Source organism: Sminthopsis crassicaudata, chromosome 1 (assembly GCF_048593235.1).
Source record: "Sminthopsis crassicaudata isolate SCR6 chromosome 1, ASM4859323v1, whole genome shotgun sequence".
Lineage (NCBI taxonomy): Eukaryota > Metazoa > Chordata > Mammalia > Dasyuromorphia > Dasyuridae > Sminthopsis > Sminthopsis crassicaudata.
This window is the reverse complement of record NC_133617.1, coordinates 488,512,553-488,532,548: the sequence shown is the minus strand read 5'-3', so window position 1 is coordinate 488,532,548 and position 19,996 is coordinate 488,512,553. Positions and strand designations below refer to the sequence as shown.

At 47.3% G+C, this 19,996-nt stretch overlaps 1 protein-coding gene across 1 annotated transcript; it reads right to left on the bottom strand.

The window, feature by feature from the left end:
• Nucleotides 1-6,753: 6,753 nt before the first annotated feature.
• FBRS (fibrosin) lies at nt 6,754-19,194 on the bottom strand. The gene is given in 20 exon segments (XM_074281334.1): nt 6,754-8,761; nt 8,993-9,200; nt 9,373-9,456; nt 10,169-10,249; nt 10,495-10,621; nt 11,508-11,579; nt 11,715-11,744; nt 12,277-12,345; nt 12,507-12,602; nt 12,864-12,908; nt 13,185-13,325; nt 13,327-13,400; nt 13,721-13,883; nt 13,886-14,015; nt 14,803-15,103; nt 15,234-15,282; nt 15,423-15,452; nt 15,567-15,602; nt 16,596-16,775; nt 17,554-19,194. Coding segments are annotated over 20 exon segments (2,913 nt in total). The 5' UTR covers nt 18,034-19,194; the 3' UTR covers nt 6,754-8,244.
• Between the last annotated feature and the right edge of the window lie 802 nt (nt 19,195-19,996).

Here is a 19,996-nt window from a genome sequence, read left to right as displayed (position 1 = left end):
ACAAGGAAAATTCCTGAGCAGTATGCCATGTGGAGAGAAGAGAATTTCCCTCAGGTCTCTTGCAGTTGAAAGATCAATAAGGAACTCAAATCACAAAAAAAAAGGAATATAACTTATTCTCCACCATTAGTGTTATTTAGACAGTAATGGTCTAATGGAAAAGGAGTTGCCTTCTGACAATCCCAAAGCCCTTATTGCTTGTGGAAGGGGAAGAACAAAAACCAGAGTTGTACATCCGAGACTATGGGACCCTGTGGGATAGCTCAGGATTCACCAGAATATTGCCATTCTAGCAAACTCAGAAATCATTTCTCTTCTGAGGGGGATCAAATCATGGGATTATACTAAATCAAAAGGACTTTAGAACTCATGTAGAAAACTGAGATCACTGGAGATGGAAAATTGTATTGACTACTTATGGGCTATTGAGAGGATTTATATTTTGCACATGGGTTCATTCAAATTTCTTGAATTTTCTGTGTTTTCTGTGGGGAGAATTAATTTTCAGGCAGGGATCTGGGGACCCTGTTGCCACACATTTGTAGGAACCTAATGTAGCCCCTGCATACCTATGCAGGTATTGCAGGTATTCCTCCCTTCACACTTCTCTGGAGTTGCCTGGATCTGTGTATATGAGAGCAGAACCAGAGTTAGAGTGGGGAAAAGCACTGTGTTGTCATGTGCAGTTGTGCCAATGATGTAAGTAACAGCCAGACCTGACTGCCATACAACACACAACAAGGGGTGACTTTGTATGTTAGTGAATTCCGCATCCCCATCTCATGCATCCTGTGGGCAGAGCTATGACTGCCTGGGATCCTGGAGAGAGGTCAGGAGATTGACCTGACTGAAGTTATTGGAGAGACAGGGATCGTTTATCAGAAGTGAGGATTAGTAAATCAGAATCTGAATTGACCAGGAATCATAAACTACAATTCAGGTGACTTAAGACAAGAATTGCCAAACATGCTAAAGAATAAGACTATCTTTTACTCCCTATCCATGATTGTATTCTGGAAGACAAGGGATGGGTGATGAAAATGAATATTATTTCTCCTTTGGCAATAGCTTCCAGGTGACTTAGTTCCTTTGGGAGAATGTCAGTTCTCTTTCAAAGAGAAAATGTGTGAAATCAGCTATTAATGGAGCAGCAAGTACTAAACTTTTAGATGGGTAATTCTTTTGCCCAAGGAGCCTGACTAGCCACTTATAAATCTGAATTCTGTTGTTTATTTCTTGCAGTAATTGTACCTAAAATGTTTTCCTTTTGGATCACATGAAGCTGAGCTAAATCTTAATGGGAAAAAGAGAAAGATTGCCCCAGAGTTCCATGTTAAGGTGAAGTACAAGTCAAATTGTGGTATGAAACAACATATGCAGATAATCCTTTAATTTTTAAAGATGCCTAGGTCCAAGTTGGGGTATGGGAGTGGTGTGTTTGCTGCAATTAGGTCAACTTTTTATCCTAAACAAGTAGAGCAAACTCTACTTCTTCTCCTACCCTTAATCTCACCTCCTATGAAGACTCATATTGATATCAATACATGCAAAATAATTATCATTTTCACACTATTTGTGAACTACACATAAAGGATATTTGGAAATGTTCCTAATCTTGGAGAAAAACAAGCCAAAAGATTGACCTTTTGGAGTCAATGCCCCCAAATCAGACCTGATTCATTTGATACCTGGAGGAAATGGACAAAAAATTACATCTTTGAGATTCATAGTAAGCTGGTTTTATTTACTAGGTATAATCTTCAGTCTACCCTTCTTGCCAAATCCATTTTATGAGATTATGGGCCTGCACCAGTGGAGAAGAGGAGACAGATACAACAGATGTTGGAAAGGCAGAACTGACAACTTACTGAACCCAGTGATTAGGGAGAAGCAAGAAGAGTCAACGGTAATAAAGTAATTTCAGAGTTGGGATACGGGAAAGGTGGTGGTGCTATCAATAAAGGAGGAAGTTGAAAGGAGATGCTAATAGAGGGGGGAGGGAAGATGGTAAGTTCAAGTTTGAATATATTGAGCTTCAGGTATTGGCAGGGTATACAACAGGTGATAGATACCAGAGGGTATTATGGAAATGGGGGACCGGAATTTAGGACGAGATTGGAGCTAAAGGTACGTTTGGAAGATGTCTTCACTGAGGTGATGACTGAAGACATGGAATTGGATGAGATCACCAAGGACAAGAGTTGAGAAAAGGGATGCCGACAGCTTCTTAGGGGATACACACTGAAAAGGCAGGAGGAAGATGATAAATCATTGAAAAAGATCAAATAGGATTAGTCATGTAGGGAGAAAACCATAAAAGAGAAGTGTCATGAAAGCCAAAGGAGTAGAGTATGTCGATGACTGAGTGGTCAACAATCAAATACTGCACAAAAGCCAAGCTACAGAAGAAATGAGGCAGTTATTGGACTAATCTTGAATTCCCTGGCAGAAAGCTGTCTGTGTTGAATGGTAGGGATGGAAGCCAGACTCCAGGGATTGAGGAATAAGGCCATTTTTGAAAGTTTAGCAGTGAAGGGGAAGAGTGAAATAAGTTGATTTATAATAGCTAAGTTTGACAAACTGATAGATTTTTGTCAAGGGATGACAGCAGGTCTTCAGGGTTCCAGATACACAGACTCATGTCATACTCAGGCAAGCAAGATAATCATACTCAACAAGCAAGGAAACCCTAATGAGTTGTCCTAATTCTAAGGCAAATCATCCAGCTACAAAAAGAATCAAGTAATGTCAGGCTACCTCCAAAGAAATATGAGGTTCTCAGAAAAGGGATTTGGCACTGGGAAAGATGACAGACTTATCCCACATCAACCTCAGCCAAGTTCCTATGAACCAGGTCTGATTTTGGGGAGTTGGCTCCAAAAGATCAATCTATTGCCTCACTTCATTCTGCACCAGTACCTATAAGTTTTCTTCAGGTTCTCACAAATCATTCCCTTCATCTCTTATAGAACAATAGTATTCTCTCATATTTATATATCACAATTTGTTTATCCATTCCCCCAAGCAATGAGCACCACTTCAATTTCCAATTTTTTTGCTACCGCAAAAAGGTTAACATTTTTGTATATCTGTAGTTTTTTTGGGTACTAATCCTTCCCCTAACTACTCTCCCTCTAATTCTTCTTTCTCCATTTCCCTGTTGAATGAAATGGATTTCTACTCGATTGTGCATGTGAATATATTTTTCTGACTACTTCAGAAAAATATGAGATTAAGGTGTCACCCCTTCCCTCCCACTTTTCTCCTAGCTTGTATACTTTTGTTTGTGCACTTGATTTTATGCAAGATAATTGTCCTTAACCTAAGTTCGCTTCTTTTCTGACTCAATGTATTTCTTTTCTTCTTCCTTACCATTCTTCAAGGTCATCAGTCAATGAACATTTACCAACTGGCTACTATGTATCAAGTCACTATGCTGAGAACTGGAGATACAAAGAAAAGCAAAAGACTCCGCTCACCATATAATGGAGAAGACCACACGCAAATAGCTATGCATAAACAACAATCCTATACAGGATAAATAATGAAAGACATTAGAATTAAGAGTGTTCAGGAAAGGATTCGTAACAGAACCACTCCTAGTTTTGTCTAATCAGACACCCTCTAAGACCTCAAAAGGGATACACATATCTTCTTCCCATATAAAGATGTAATCAGTGTAGTCTTTAGTCCCTTATATACTTAGTCCCTTCATACTTATCTTTTTGTTTCTCCTATTCCTCATCTCTTTCTGTGCAGCTCTATTCTTTTCAACAATACTTGGAAGTCCTCTATTTGATTAAAATTCTACTTTTCCTCTTAGAGGATTATATTGTTTTGCCAGATAAATCATTCTTGGTTGTAAGCCTTCTTTAACATTCTATTGCAAGCCCTCCACTTTATATTCGTTGCTACATTGTGTTATGAGTATGACTTGTCAGTAATTGAATTCTTCCTGGCTTTGCTTTTCTTTGACCTAAAACTATAGATTTTTGACTACAATGTTCTTAGGATTTATCAATTGACAGTTTCTTTTAGGTGGCTGGTGGATTCCTCCCATTTCCACATTTTTCTCTACTAAAAAGTCTGAGTAGCTTTCTTTCATACTCTCTTGATATATATCATCTAGGGTAGTTTTGGTCATGGTTTTCAAGTAGTTCGACAATCCTAAAACTTTTTCTCCTTGATCTATGTCAATTTTTCTGCTATGATACTTCACAATTTTTTTTGTTTTTTTGACTTTGCTTATTTCTTGTTTCATGAAGACATCAACTTCTATTTATTCACTTATAATTTTCAAGGAGTTTGTTGCTTAAGTAAGATTTTATACCTCTCATGCTATGTTATCTTCCCAATTCTTTTTCCCATTGATATCATTTCTTTTGCAAATTTTTCTAGTTTCATTTCATTTATAAAAACATGTTTAACTCTTATACTTTTTATCTCATATCTTCCAGGAACTTTAGTTGACTTTGTGCCCAACCTGTGCTTTTCTTTGAGGTATTGTTTGTAAATATTTTGATATCAATCTTTTCTTCTGGGTTTAAATCTTGAATGTCCCTGTCTCTTATAGTAGGCTGTTTATGAAGGGATTATTTTTCCATCCTAATTCTTGATTTTTGACTTTAAATTAGAGCCAGACTCTATATACGCTTCTAAACAGAATGTCTAGACCAGTTTTGCTGTTTTCTTGGGGTATTTATAGTATTCCAGGATTTCCAGGACAATCCAGGCTGGGGACCTGCAAACTTTTAGTGCTCCCAAAATAGATCAATGGAATATTGATTAGACAAGAGTTCTGCAAATTGCCAATCTGGGTTTGTGTCTGAACAGCAGATCCTTGGGCTGCTCTCCTTTGGAGTTTCAGTAGACTTCTGCTGCTGGACGTAGCTACTATAGCCAGCTGGAAAGCTCTACTGGTTCATAGTAACAGAATTACAAGGTTCCTTCTAGTCTGGGATTCCTGCCCTGGTTCTTTTTCAACAGGCTGTAGACTAACTGTTAAGTTGATGAGACTCCACTCTACTCCTGGGATCAGAGCCACACAGCTGTTTGCTTCTGAATTTGTTCCTTATTCAGCACACAGTCCAAGTCCACAACTGCTCCTTACCCCAAGCACCATTGCTGGGCACAGGGCCCTTCCTCAGTGTATCTTGGATCTGTGACCCAGAACTGAGCAGTGACAAAACCGCCAGTTGGCACCTATTGCTACACTCTGCACTAGGTCACAGTGCCTTGATATGGCTGAGTCCTCATCTTTTAAGATGCATCCCTGGGAGTTGGCACTCTGTACTGCAGTTCCTGGCTAGCTCACCATCACAGGATGACAAACAGACCTGTCAGACTCCCTATCCCAAAGAATTTTCTTTCAGCTAGATGGCACAGTGGATAGAGTACAGGGCCTAGAGTCACGATGACCCGTCTTCCTGAATTCAAATCTAGGCTCAGACACTTACTAGCTGTATGATCCTGGGTGTATCCTTAAACCTTGTTTGCCTCGATTTCCCCATCTGTAAAATAGACCAAAGGGAAATGGCAAACCAGTATCTTTGCCATGGAAACACCAGATAAGGTCACAATCAGACATGAGTGAAAAGCAACTCAACTTTTTCTAGCCCTCTCCTTTGCCTTTATCCTACTCTATCTTGAATCATCACATTTGTTCATGTCTTATCGCCTCAGCTAAAATGTAAGCCTCTTAGAAGCAGATAAGTCAAGTTTTTCATCTCTGTACCTCTACTGCTAGGCATAGTGCCCTATATGGAGAATATGCTCAACAGATATTTAGCTCATTGGACACAAAGACAATTTATACTTCATCACATGAAAGTTTCCTTCAAACTTAAAATATTGTGACCCTAAAATTATATTTCCCCATTTGAGTGTATTTTTCTATATTAATTCCTTAAAAAAAAAAAAAAAAAGAATGATGCAAGTGTGGTGATTTATTCATCAGGGCTTCGGCAAATTTATATTAAGGTGCAGGTCATTACCTATTATCTCTGCATCTAAATGGACCCTTGCATTCCATTCAATTCATTAAAACCTAGGTAAGCACTAAGGCCAAATAGTCCTAAATTAGTTTTTCTCAGCTGTTTTTAGTTGAGTTCATTGTGACAGCTGAATGGAATAGCTGAGTGCAGAGATGAGAAAGCCTGAGTAAAGAATGTTCCTCTCAAAAATTTTTGGCTTGGAAATGTGAAACAAAATGTTTCTACCCCTACTCACAAAACAAGAATAAAAATGGAAGTGACCTTGGAGATTATGTAGTGATGGTCTCATTATACAGATAAGGCTAAGGCTTAGATTAGTAGATTGCCCAGGATCACAATAAACCAATAATTCAATAGTAGTTGTTTCAAAAACACTTGGCTGCTGCTCTTTGGCCTTGGAGCCTCACCTAAATTTTGCTGATTTTAATAGAATGCAAAAGGCCAGCAGAGGAGAGAGATCTTTATGATATGGGATCCTAACTCATGGGCCAATGTTTTTGTCATTATATCCTGATGTTTCAAAAACTAGATGTGCACTATATCCTTGGTTTCATTTGGGGAAAATGAATTTTAGCATGAGGATAAGATGAACAGAATGGAGAAAACTAAAAAAAGTCCCCAAAGTACTCAGTCTACCTCCTACCCCCAATTTTGGTCAGTGTTCTCAAAAGTTTGTCCCCTGGTGCACACCACCCAGTTGGATACCCTTTTCCTCCCTCCTCCCACAGTCCCAGGCATACAGTCAATGAGGAGGAAGATAAGCTGCATTGTAACACTCCTTTTTTATATAAATATCCGCAAATATTACAGAGCCAACATCCCCCGTTTACCCCATGGAGGGAGCCAACTGAATATCTTTGTTTTTAAACAAACCCACCACCTTATAGTCTCTAAGGTGGCCCAGAACATAGGGGTACCTGCAACTCCCTGAGGCCAGGCTGGGACTAGGGTTATTGTTAGGAAGAGTTCAGGAAGGCAGGTAGCTTCTGAGGACCTGCCTGCCTTGCTCTGCTCCGTCCCCTGTTCTTTGGTCTGTGGGACATGACGAATTCAGCCTCCCTGCCAGGGAATTCAGGGACTCTGAGAGGAGGAAGCAGCATAAAGGTAGACACCAAGTTCTGCCTTAGGACAGCAGGCCCCCCAAGATTCTTGGGAAATAGGAAAACTGACTCCCGGGGGGATGCTTGGTCCAGAGCACTAGGACCTACACATTGAGAGGGACAGAAGTTCTGAGGCTTAAGAATTCAGGCTACCAGAAGCCTGGGGACGACAAAGAAACAAGATATAAGGCTGGAGAGAAGTGGCCTTGCCAGCCAATCAAAGAGGACTTTCCCCTTCCTCCTAGAATGGCAGGGTGAGATTAACTCCGTACATCCTGGCCCAACTGAAGGACTCAGGGAGGCCATTCCCACGTTTGTCCCTCACGTAAATCACCAATTTCCTGAGGAAAATAAAGCCAAGTCCCTGGTACCTCCTGCTGGGTTCCCAACCCCAACTCCCCACCAGGCTTTCCCCTTTCCTTCCCTTCTTTCCCCCCTCCCCCCAGACAGAGAGGCGAGAGGCTGGGAACAGAGCACCAGTCTGAGGATTTAATTAAACAAGGGAAGGGGGAAGAGGGGTTGGGCTGAGGGGGCACCCCTGTAAAAATGTACAAAACACCCGGGGGGGGGGCCATGTGGAAGGGGAGATAAATATGTACAGGGAACCCCCCTCCCTCCTAACCCCCCCATCTTCTCTGACCCTATGAAGGAGGGTCACTGGTGACGTCTGATGTCCCAGGAGCCCCACCCTGCTTCCCCCCAGTAGGGAAGGGGAAACAAGAGGCCTAGGTGTGTGTGACTTTGGCCTCAGGCTTGATAAGCCTACAGGAGGCTGTCAGGAGGCTTAGCATCCATGGGACCCTCTGAGGGAGCCCAGACTTAAAAGGGGAAAGGGGAGAGAATGGGGAGAAAAGGAGAGGGAATAGCACTGCCTCGAAGGTAGTCACAACCTCTGCCCTCCAGGTGACCCCCATCCCTCTAGAGAGTGGCTCTTGCACTTAACCCCTTGGGGGGAGGGGTAGGTCTGGGACCTCTATTTTCAGTATGATCCCATGGCTGGGGTAGTGATCTCTGACCCCATGACAATTCCACAGAAGTGTGGGGGTCATGACCTTTGCCCTCCCAAGTAGAGTCACACTCTCCACCCTAAGGCTGGGTGGGGAAGTGAAAAAGGGGGGAGGGAAACGGAGCTCTACCCCCAGCCCCTCCCCTCACCTGTCAGCTCTCGGTGGCCCAGGTGGCCTAGGTGGGGAGCCAGGCCGAGGGGCGGGCACCAAGGGGGGTGGAGCCCCCAGCAGGGCCCCAGGAGGTGTCTTGCTAAGCAATTGAGGGGGCCCCGGAGCTGCGGTAGGAGGTGGGGGGGCCAAGCGACCATAGAGTAGTGGATGGGTAGGCTCCAGACCGTAGAGACGAGCTGTGGCCACAGCTCCTGCCCCTCCCAACTCCTCCCCAGCCTCATAGAATCGTGGGGGGCGGGCCAGGCGTGGAGGACCTGGCAGCCAGGGTTCCAAGAAGGGGGCACATCGGTCAGAAGGACTAGGACCCAGGAAGGGGGGTGGTCGGGGCCGATCAAAAAGCAGGTGTAGGCTGGGAGGCCCAGGGACCTCCTCCTTCCTCTCTTCCTTCACCCTCACAGGCTCCTTGGGGGGTCTTACCCCCTCCTCCCCGGCCCGGGACTTGGGGGTGGCTGGGGAAACTCGAAGCTGTGGTCGGGAAAATGGGAGATCCCTAAGGGAAGGGAGAAGAGATGTACTTAATAAATGGTTGTTGCATGAATGAAATGAAGAACAAGTGACAGTCACAAAAAAAACAAACAAACAAAAAAACGAAATGAAGCTAGAAACTAGATTCTTTCTTGGTGAAGGGGAGCAGAAGATGGCGAAATCAAGGTTAAGAAGAGCTGAAGTCAGAGGAACAGAAAAGGAGGTAGAGGGTCACAATGCTTGGGCAAAGCCATACCTATCTTTCTCCTCTTTTGTGGCTGAGGGCTCTCGCCTCTCCACTGGACGTTCTTTGTCCGAGCCAGGCGTCCGTGCAGCCTCAGGGGGTCGGGCCCAGGCAGGAAAGGCAGGGGGACCACGGTGCAGCCGGGCCCATGGATCAGGAGGAGAGGCAAAGGCAGGAGGAGCTCCTGGGCTTTCTTTCTGGGCAAAGACAGCACCAGTGTCTAGAGAAAGAAAAAACCAAATTGGCCAATTCTTAAGAACTAGGAGCTTTAGGATAAATATGACATGACAAAATATAACTAGCAACTGCTTTACCACTGGATTACAGGACTACACAAAGAGAACCTCAACTCTTTTCCCCATCTCCCTTAACCACAACACCCCCATACTCACTGAACGTAGGGCTGCCCAGGCCCCCAAAGGCCCCATTGGAGAGGGCAGCCAAGGACGCAAAGCTGGTAGGACGCCCAAAAGGATCTGGAAGAGAGATAGGGATATCAGTCAACAGGGCTCTGACATAGCACTTAACTTTTCTCTAGTCCTGTTTAGGGTGTAACAAAGTATAACAAGGTCCCTACCCTCAAAAGAATTATGTCTTCCTGAGGAGATGAGTAATACGTATAAAAGATCAAAAAAATAGAGATGTAAAGTAGTTGTACTATAAGATTTCAAATAAATATGAAAGACAAGTGTTACAAGTTTCCAAGAAGGAGAACTGACTACAGGTTGGGAAGGCGATGGGATTTCTTAGACCCAGAACAGAAAGTATCTTTATCTTTTGAAGGGACCTACACATTATCCAGTCCAACTCCCTCATCCTATAGAGAAATCAAGGCCAGTTCACTAAATGTCACATTATGAATTAGTGGCAAAGGCATGTTAACTCCAAGTCTAAGGCCTTGCCATTAAACTGTGTTACTTAACGGAGATAGGGTTAAGCTGAGCTCAAATGATTTTATAGGCTCTAGAGAGAGAGGAGGGTTAGAAGAGGGATTTTTTCAGGACCGTGAGGAGCATAAAAAGCAAAGACTCAGAGAAATGTGTGTGGTACATTCAGAAGACCCTGAGGAAACTAGCCATGAATAATTGGGAAGGACTTAGGGCTCTTGACCTGTGGGAATGGCTCCTTATCACTCCTTAGTTTAGTCCTGGGTCTAATATTGGGATAACTATGAGGAAAGGCTCTTACCAATATGGGTACCAGGGCTCAGAAAGGATGCAGGGGGCCCGGGAGCTGCTGTGAAAGGGTTGGCAGCAGGATGGACAGCACCTGAAAGAAAAATTAAGGCAAAGTTTTCTGCAAAGTAATTCAGAACGAAGATTTTAAGATCTATTAATCAGCCAAAGGGAGGAGCTAGAAAGACTCACTTTATAAATATAGATGAAGAAATAGAGGCCAAGAAAGGAGCCTTAAATGGCTTACTTCCAACATCATACAATTATAGTTAGTGGCATAGTCACTATTGGAACCTGGGAAAACTGACTCCCAGGCTTAGTACTCACTCCCAGACTCACCTGTTGCAGTGAAGAGGGAAGCTGGGTGAGAGAGCTCCTGCCCAGGAGGAAGGCCTCCATAAGCCCCAGGGAGACAGGGTAGAAGATCGTTCCGAAAATCCAGCTTATGAGGATCACCCTGCATTAACTGAAGAGGAAGACTATGGTGAGGGATTTTAGTATCCTCCTCCCTTCTCTACTCCCTTTCTCTATGCTATTTCCTTAGGATGCTAACCTCTGAAGAGAATAAGGAAATAGACAAATCTAGTCTTGGGTCCTGTCTCAATTTCATTTTGAGAGGTCGTTGCCCTCATCTGGATACTTTATCCAAGGTCTTTCTCTCTGAAACCTAGTTGTCTCCAACAGAGACAACTGGATGGAAAACAATTTTATAAATCAGACCCTCTTAAGAATTTCACTTCTATCACTTCTTCAGTTTTTTTACATATGGGGTTTTGCATGCCTTCCCAATGAGAAGAATGGGAAGGAGGAAGGGAGAGAATCTAGATCTCTCTCTTTTTTTTTTTTTTGGGCTGAGCAATTGGGGTTAAGTGACTTGCCCAGAGTCACACACTATTAAAGTGTCTAAGACCATATTTGAACTCGGGTCCTCCTGACTTCAGGGTGGTGCTCTATCCACTCTGGCACTTAGCTGCCCAGAACTCAAAATCTTAAAAACAAATGTTAAAAAATTGTTCTATATGTAACTGAATAAAATTGAAATAAAAAAAATAAAAATATATAAATGCGCAGTGTGTCTGAGAGGAGGTGTTTTATTTCTATATGCAATTCTTGAGAACTGAAAAATGTTCAAGCCTCAAAGGAATGAAGCCTTGATTAAATTGTAGGCACCCCTCTGGACAAATAGGGAAGCTGTTTGGGGGCAGAGAGGCTCTCCTGCTGCTCCTCTACTTGATGTGTGCTAAGTCAATCAGGCTACTAGGAGAGCCTGTGCTTCCTTCAGCTCACTCTCATGCCCCCAGCTCCCAACTTTCCCTGATTCAGCTTCACCCTCCCTCAACCAGTCCTGGTACCTTCATTTTCTCCTGGTGCCTCAAGATCATATAGGCCACTCGCACATGCATGGCACACCACTTCCCTGGTTTCTGAGATACAGAAGTAATGGAAGAGAAGTGATGCCATTAGCCTTTCCCAGTCACATTTCACTTTTTCCCATCACCTATAAGACCCTAACCCATGCCCTTCTCCATTAAACGCACTTCCTTTCCCAGCCTACTTACCCTCAGTGGGGGGCGGAAATGGTCAGGAATCTGAAGGGTGGAACAGAATTGGGAGGACAGTTTAGTCTCATATGCATCCATAGTATTCATTTTGACAAACTCTACAGTTTCAGCTTCCCTTTGCCCTTAGGGTCCTGGCCTCCGAGTCCAGAGATCAGTCCTCAGAGCTCTTTCCCCATAAAACAACTCCTCTCTCTTAACCATTTTATTAAGCACCTTTCCCTGGGCTACTACCTGCTCCTAAAAAGTTCTGATTGCTTAATGAGCCCGGTAGATACTTCAAAGGCTTCAGAACTTTCCTCTTTTGGAAAATCTCCCTCTGCCTTTGTCATTCCTTAAGGAACTCTTTCTCTGAAACCCCTGCAGCTTATTCCTAGGAAAGCAGAGACTATAGTCCCTAGGAAAAGCCTACATTTGAGAACAGTTTTACTTCTCTGGAAAAAAAATCCCAAACTATTAAAATTCCATATTTTGCTTATGTCCATCTCATCCTCCCAATGTACTCACCACTCCCACTCCTCATTGCCAAGATTTGACCCTTTTTGGTTTTCCCCAAACTCACCTGTGTCCCCTTTTGGGGCAGCCCACTGGGGACCGGCCCCAGTCGTGGTGGCAGTTCTGGATTCGTGCTCTAGGGAAAGGAAGGGAGAGTGGGTAAAGAGATATCTGGTGACCTCAGGCACATCTGGAATTTAAGTTAATTTCCCTCGGGCTTTGGAAATGGAACAAGGAACACACGATTTAAAGATAGGTGGGAAAAGGGAATACAATATCTGTGTTTTAGACACTCACCTTAGGCTGGAAAGCTCCCTGCAGAGAACCAAAGGAAACAGCAGGAGGCAGACCAGGAGGGAGGCCAGGGACAGCAGGGGGGAAGGCCGCATAGAGCTGTGAAGAAAAAAAATGACCAAACTGGGGGCAGAGAACAGCAGGATCTCTTTCTCTTCTATCATATTCTTCGCTTGCTCTATAACTAAAATTCAGTGAGGTCTCATCTTCTCCTAGGACAGATTTGGAAGCTGCAAATAGCCCCTGTCCCTACACATTGCTGTCTTTTATTCCAAGCAATTGCTCATTAAGCATCAAGAAAGAAACTTGCCAGAGTATTCCCACACCCAACTACAAACCAGGGCCCCTCACGGCACTCACGTTATGCCGGAAAAGGCCTTCGATTTTTCCTGGATATTTCTCGAACTATGAGAAAGAAGGTGGGGATAAATTAGAAGCCAGAGATGCTAGACTTTCCTATCTCCCTCTGGACAGCTCTACAATATTCGGGTTCAGAAGGCTCCCTCCCACCCTAGAATCAAAACACAGCCACATACACACACAGAGACATGGACACGTACGTTCCCCCCCACCCCCTCTCCACCTCAGAGTGTACAGCACCATCCCTCACCCCACCCCTCCAAAGGCTTCAAGTGCCCCTTCCCATCCCCAAAAGGCCCCTGGATGGGAGGAAAATCTCACCATGTGGGGACCGTGGGGGGGCAGCAAGCCAGGAGGGTAGGGGGTGAAGTGCTGGTGGGTGTGCTGGTGGGTGTGCTGGTGCTGGTGGTTGTGCTGGTGGAACTGGAAGGCCAGGGGCCGGGCTGAGCCCCCTGCCCCCCCCCACCTCGGGGCCTCCCTGGGCGCTCAGGAACCGAGTGCTCAGGTCCTGCCGCATCAGCTCCTGCTCTGTGAGAGGTGACCAGGATAGGGTAGGGCGGAGGGAGAGAGGGATTTATGCCCCTCTCCTCCAGGCCACCCAATTGCCCTACTCAGGACTCGCCCGCATGGGCTCTGATCCATGGATTATTCCTCTCCCTTGGGCTCCTTCTTTGGGGTATTTTCTTGTTACTTCTAGACCCCTCATTTGTTCCTTCATCCTTTTCTTTTAGGCTTCAACCCACACCCTCCTCCTAGATCTATTATCTCTTGAAACTGAATTTCCCTAATCTAGAAGCCAATGCCTCTTCTCTACTTTTCAAAGCCACATAGGCTCTAGGGCACTCACCAGAGAGGGGCACTGGCCGTCGCAGCCCCAGGGTGGCCTGCCACCTGCAGCAAAGGTGGGGGTGGGGGTAGAGTAGGGCCAGGGGAGAACAGAGCAGGATGGGGAGGTGGAGGTGGTGCTCGTAGCCCAGTAGGGGGAAAGCCATGGCTGGCCAGAGGCAAGGGCAAGGAGGGGTGTTGGGGGGCCGATGGGAGAGTTGAGCTGAAGAAGATGAGGATGAGGAAGAGGAAGAGGAAGAGGAAGAAGAAGAAGGTGGAGGTGGGGCCACTGGAGGGGCAGGAGCCTTCGGAGGTGGCCTCGAAGAACTGTGAGGAAAAAAAGCAGGGAAACATGAAAAAATTGGAAGAATCCTATGTATTTACCTTGAGGGTCAGACCTGCTAAGGGCACCCTTCTCATATTTAATGCATTTGTAAAGCTTTCCGTCCATCATGAATCTTCTGGTGTTGAAAAGACCTTGAGCTATGCTTACAGACAAACATGAGGATGTATACCATGGACTTATTTTCAGGCAGAGCAGCTTTTTTTTTTTTTTTTCCATTTCTGTTGCTTCCTATCGCTCATTCCCTTTCCATCATCTTTTTTCATCTATCCTACTAGCTTATCTGGACTATATTAATCTGTCTCTTCTCTTGCTCCCATAGCTTTAAACTATAAATGCATTGTTTTATGTTACTTAAAAGCCTGGGATTATTGCATCTCAGGATGCCTCTCACAAGTCTTCCTTTTTTTCCCCAAGTTAAGTTATTTTTCAATTCAGGTCCCTTTTTAGAGTGTGAAGAAACAAGAACACAAGAAGTTGGAAGACTTAGCCTTTAATCCTGATTTTGCTATTAGTTATGACATGGTGATCAACAAATGATCTTCCCTCTCTGGGTCTCAGCTTCCTTATCTGTAAAATTAGCTCTAATATTCTATGGTTCTTAGTGTTTCACATGAATCTGTTCCCTCACAAGTAAAAATGACTGACTGCTCCTTTACAGCACAGACACCAACCTTTTTCACCAATGCCTGAAATTGGATAAACAGAAGGACTACACATATAAACTTATAAACATATGATGAATCAAATTAGTTTCCTGAGGTAACTTACCTGCCAGTGCTGAGGTCCAGCCCGCTGCCATAAGTGGAAGAGCGGATGCCGAAGGGTGAAACCCGGAGCTGCAATTGGGGTGGGGGTGGGGGTGGTAGGCTGACAGGGGCTGGCATAGGGGCTGGGGGAGTGGTTGGGGGTCGGGGGGCCGGTGGAGGCAGTGGCTCCTTGGCAGGGAAAGGCACTAGCAGCGGGTCGGGTCCTGGGGGCTGCTCCTGACTCCGCTCCAGCCCCGACACTTTGGGGATCACAGAGAGTTTCGCTTCACAGTTCCCATTTAAGTTGCCATGGGGGCCCGAGGCTGGAAGGGGAGGGGAAGGTGCAACGTCAATAGCACATTGGGTGCTTGCTGTCTCTCCTCCTTCCTGGGAGCAACTAATCTCCCACCGTGTTCTGCTTCAAACCCCAGCCCTGGCCTCCAGGAAGCAAACCTTTGCTGGTTGAGACAGTAAACGATGGATCGAGGTCATCATCAGAGACCTAGGCAAAGAAAGAACAGGGAAAGCAATCAGTTCCTGGTGGCACAAAAGACTACCTAAAGGTGTCACAGTCCCAAATCCAAATAGCCTCTGGGCACCCTTGTCAAGATCTGTCCCAACCCAACACCGGCACCAACTCACCCTCTCGTCCAGGTCACTCTCCGCGTCACACTGGAGAGAAGGAGAGACAGAAGTGTCAGGGGAGGGGAGAAGAGTTGGCAGGGGGCACGGCAGTGTCTGCTGGAGAGAGAGTGGGAAAAAACTGGGCAGGGAAGGAACACTTACTATATATCCGGCTTCCAGAGAGTTTCGGGAGGAGGCCTATAAGGGAAGAGTATACAGGTGAGGGACAATCATCAGGAAGAAGTCAAAGGCAGAGTCAAACAGGCATTTGACTGTCTGTTGTTGTGGCTATTGTCCAAGTCAAGCTCAAACTCCACAAGGTTGGGTCAATTTACCCTACACTAAGCTTAACGCTGATTCTATCAGAAGAGTTCATCAAGTCCTAGATTAGTCCCAGTCTTAATTGTCCCAATTCTAAGGAGTTATGGAATCTTAAATATTAATAAACTTTAGGTCACTTCAATCTAACCTTCCAACCTAAAGAAATCTTTTCTTTAATCTGACATACAGTCAGCCATAGCTTCAGCTTAAACACACCCCATGGATCTTCCAATCACATTTCCAAAGACAATCCTTCCATTACTGGACAATTTTAACCATTAGGAAGGTTTTCTTGTGCTGTCCACTACTTGGGCCTTGATATGAGAAATATTACAACTCTTCAAAGGAATGTTTAAAGATATCTGCATTCCTCCTTCCCTCTCAACTCCACAAAGCAGTCAAATTCATATTTATGAAATATCTGCAGCTTTTGGCCTGCTTCCCACCTCCTTCAAAATTCATGTTCCAAGACCCCCAGGTCATCACGCCCCTGGGAGAGTTGTTTCCTTTAGGACTTTTAAGTTCCCAAGGTCTACTCCTTGAAAAACTAGTTAGAAGTAAATTTAAAGATCATCTAGTCCAGCTTCCCTTTGAATACAGGAATTCCCCTTCTTTAATGCTCCTAAAAGAACTACCCTGTAAACTTTCACCATTGGTCCTAGCTCAGCTCTCTGCAGGGCCATTCTCTGGATCTGTTCCAGTTTGCTTGTGTCCTTCCTAAAGTGTAGGGCCCCCCAATTTAAATCACAAAGCACTGATATACCAAGTTAGCTACAGAAGGATCAAAAGGGGAATTGTGGAAACGTTACAGCAGAGAATGTATAAGACATTATTTGAAAAAGAAGAGAATAGGGGGATGGCATATCTCACCTCTTTCCTCCTTCTCTTGCTAGACCTTTTTCGGGCACGGTCACCTGGGGGCCGGCCAGTTTCCCGGTCTGAGCTGTCTCCTGGCTCCCCTCGGCCCCCCCCTACACCCCCCCGCTTCCGCTTTCCGGAATGTTTTAGCCGATGCTCCAGTCGCTCTGGGGGCTGAAGGGATGCATCCTTCTGTGGGCAAAAAGTAGACAAGTGAGAGAGAGAAACTAACTAAAAACCATCATTTATGTAGCACTTCAAGGTCTGCATAATTCTCTGTAACCATCCCATCTGATCCTCAAGGTAACAATGAAGATCAAATTAACGTTCATCACCTGCCTACTATGTACCAGATGCTGTTTGATATATAAATATGAGCGTGTTACCGGCATTACCCCCACTTTAAAGATGAGGAAACTGAGGATGGGAGAGTAAGGAGATTCATCCATGGTCACACAGTTAACAAGCACCATGGATGGAATAGAACCGGGCTCTTTTCTGATCCAAACCCAGGTGCTGCCTCTAGGCCCTGCTACTTGTGACAGACTGTGCTTGTTTCCTTGGGTAGGCCAGGCTCCCTCCTCCCCCGCCCACCCTGGCTGCTGCTACTCTTTTCTCCAAGGCCAGCCCTACGGCCTGCTGATGAATGGCCAGCCCGGGAGGGCGGACAGCAGCCAGCCAGCCAGCCAGCCAGCTCTGGGGTGTGGTGGCTCCATCACAGCCAGGTGGCCTTGGGGATCGGCTCCCCTCCCACCCCCCAGGGAGGGCAGAGGCCTGGCCAGAGAAGCCGGTTGCTCTGGTTTAGGATGCCATCCCCCCTGCCCCTCCTGCCAGGCCGGCCCCTCAGTCCCGAGCACCGCTGACTAGGTCTCCTCCCCCGTTCTGCCCCCAGGCTTCAGTCCCTTCCTCCCAAACTCCAATTCCGGCCCTGACAGCCCCCAGCCTGGGTTCAGGCCCACCAAGGCCTCACCTGCAGGGCCTCAAGGCTGGCGAAGCTGGCGATGGCGAAACCATCGATGAGGTCCTCCTCCTCCTCCTCCTCCTCTTCGCCCTCCTCCTCCTCGTCGTCGTCCTCCTCCCCTCGGCTTCCCGAGCCGGGGGGCCGCTTCCTGCCCCGGGGTCGGGGGGGCCGCCGCCGCCGCCTCTTTCCCCGGGGGCTGCCTCTCTCCCCCGAGGAGGCGGACGACCAGGGCCGGGTTGGGGGCGGCGGCGGCGGCGGGGGTGGCGGAGGCGGGGGCGAGGACGACGACGAAGACGAAGGCAGCAGCGCCGAGGCCGCCCCCAGGAGCGTCCGCGGCGCGTCCCCGGCAGCCGCCCGCCGCCCCCCGCCCCGGCGCCGCCGCTCCCGGTCCCGCCGCGAGCACCGCCGCTGCCGCCGCGGCTGAGAGGCACCCTCGCCGCCCCAGCCCGGCGGGCCGGGGGCCGGGGCCGGGGCCGCCGCGGTCTCCATGGTGACCGCCCTCAGCCCCGCATCCGGGAGCAACCGGAGCCACCCCTCAAGCCCGGAACCCCGGGGGCTACAGACGGAGGAGGAGGAGGAGGAGGAGGAGGAGGAGGAGAAGGAGGAGGAGGAGGAGGAGGAGGAGGAAGAGGAAGAGAGGGCCACAGCCTCCCCTTTAAGGCGGGGTTTACAGTCCTCCCGGCGAAAAGCTGGGGGCCGCCCCTTTAAAGAGGGAGCCGAAAGTCCTGAGGAAGATGGGAGCCGGCACCACCCCTTTAAGAACGGGCTCAGAGTCCTCCGGGCGGTGTAGGTCACCCCTTTAAAAGGAGCTTAATGTCCTCCTGAGGGAGATGGGGGAAACCACCCCTTTAACGAGACTTTGAAGTTTGCCAGCAGCAGCAGTCCCTTTAAGAAAGCCTTGTGCTTCTCCGAGAGCAGCGGACTTCCCCCTGGGAGGGGTGGTTTTCAAGTCTTTCTGAGGAAAAGGTTCAAACCTTTACAAACGGCACGAAAGCTCAAAGACAGACGCAGGCCCAATCTTTAAAAGGATTTAAGACCCTTCAGGTAACGAAGACGGCTAATTTCAAGACTTTTAAGGTCCTAGTGACACGAATGACCCCTTTTAAGGGAATGAGTTAATTTACAGTCCTTCACATGCCCCCTTTAAACCGAATTTAAAAGGCCTGAGGAGGAAGATAGAGATGAGAAGTCACTTTCTCCCTAGTCTTTGCGACGGCCCTGTCCGTGATTTGGCAGCTCTTGTCCGGCAGCTTCCCCTTTAAGATAGACGTTGGTGTCCTCCGAGTACAGCAACCTCCCCTTTAAGAAAATTTAAAGGGGCCTCCTCTGAGCCCAGTTTCTCCAGCCTCCTCCTCCGGTCGCCATGAAAGGCGTGAGGGGGGGCGGGGCTGAAGGGGCAGCCCCCAAATCCCCGGATGTGAGGCAATGGTGATGGGGAATGGCTTTGCTTTCCGCCGACATAAAAAGTCCTTCCTTCTTCCCTTCTCTTCCTTCTTCTCTCCCCGACTTGCCCCTTTAAGGCCTGGGAGCGGCCGTTGAAAGGGCGGGGGTGCTGATCGCGCTCTCCCGTTGTCTTTAGGTTCTCTCTTCTTCTCCCCTCCCCCGCCCCTCCTCTCTCTCCGTCTCCTTCGCCTTCTCCTCCTCTTTTCCCTCCCCTCAGAAGGACTCGATCTTTGATAGGCCAAGACGGCGTTCGTAATAAGAGAGTCTAGGTGGAGATCGGTGGCCCAAGGAAAAGTAATTGGATCGTATGAGGAGCTGGCCCCTCCTCTTTCCTTTTCCCGAATCCTGATTAGTCTTACGTATATCAGGTCCCGGTTCCCCGACTCCCCCCGCCCCTTCCTGCTGCTCTTTGATTGGGCTTTCCAGATGACGGAGGCCCTGCGTAACTGGGAGGTGGCGCGCGCACGTCGCTCGAGTCGGTTGGCTAATTCACAGCGCGTGGACGCGGACTGAACCAATTTTGTCTTTGCTGTCCCCCTCTCCTTGGGGTAGTTTCTTCCTCTCATCTCACATGCGCAGTTTCTTCGGCCCACCTCCGTCGAGCCTGGTCCAACAACTGGGGCACCCAGATGCAAGCCCAGTTTTATCTGAGACGGAGGTGGGAGGGGGTCGGGGGGTGTTTTTAAATACGACCTCGTGCTCCCGGCCTGGCCGCAGGGAGGGGAGAAAGAAGCTGTCTGGCTGCTTCGGGGATTCATTTCCTGAGGCCCGCTGTTCCGGGGATTCACATGGGGATAGGGGAGTGGGCATGGGAGCTTGGAGCCACTTTGGCCTTTCTCTGCCTCCAGGTCTCGTCTGCGAGATGAGGCGGAGATCCCGTAGGCTGAGCCAAGAACCGTGCCATTGTTGGAGGGAGGAGGGGACCACAAAGAGCAAGGCACTTTAGAACAGGGATGAGTATTTTGTAAATCCTATCAAATGCTACATCAGAAAGCCCCTGGAGATTCTC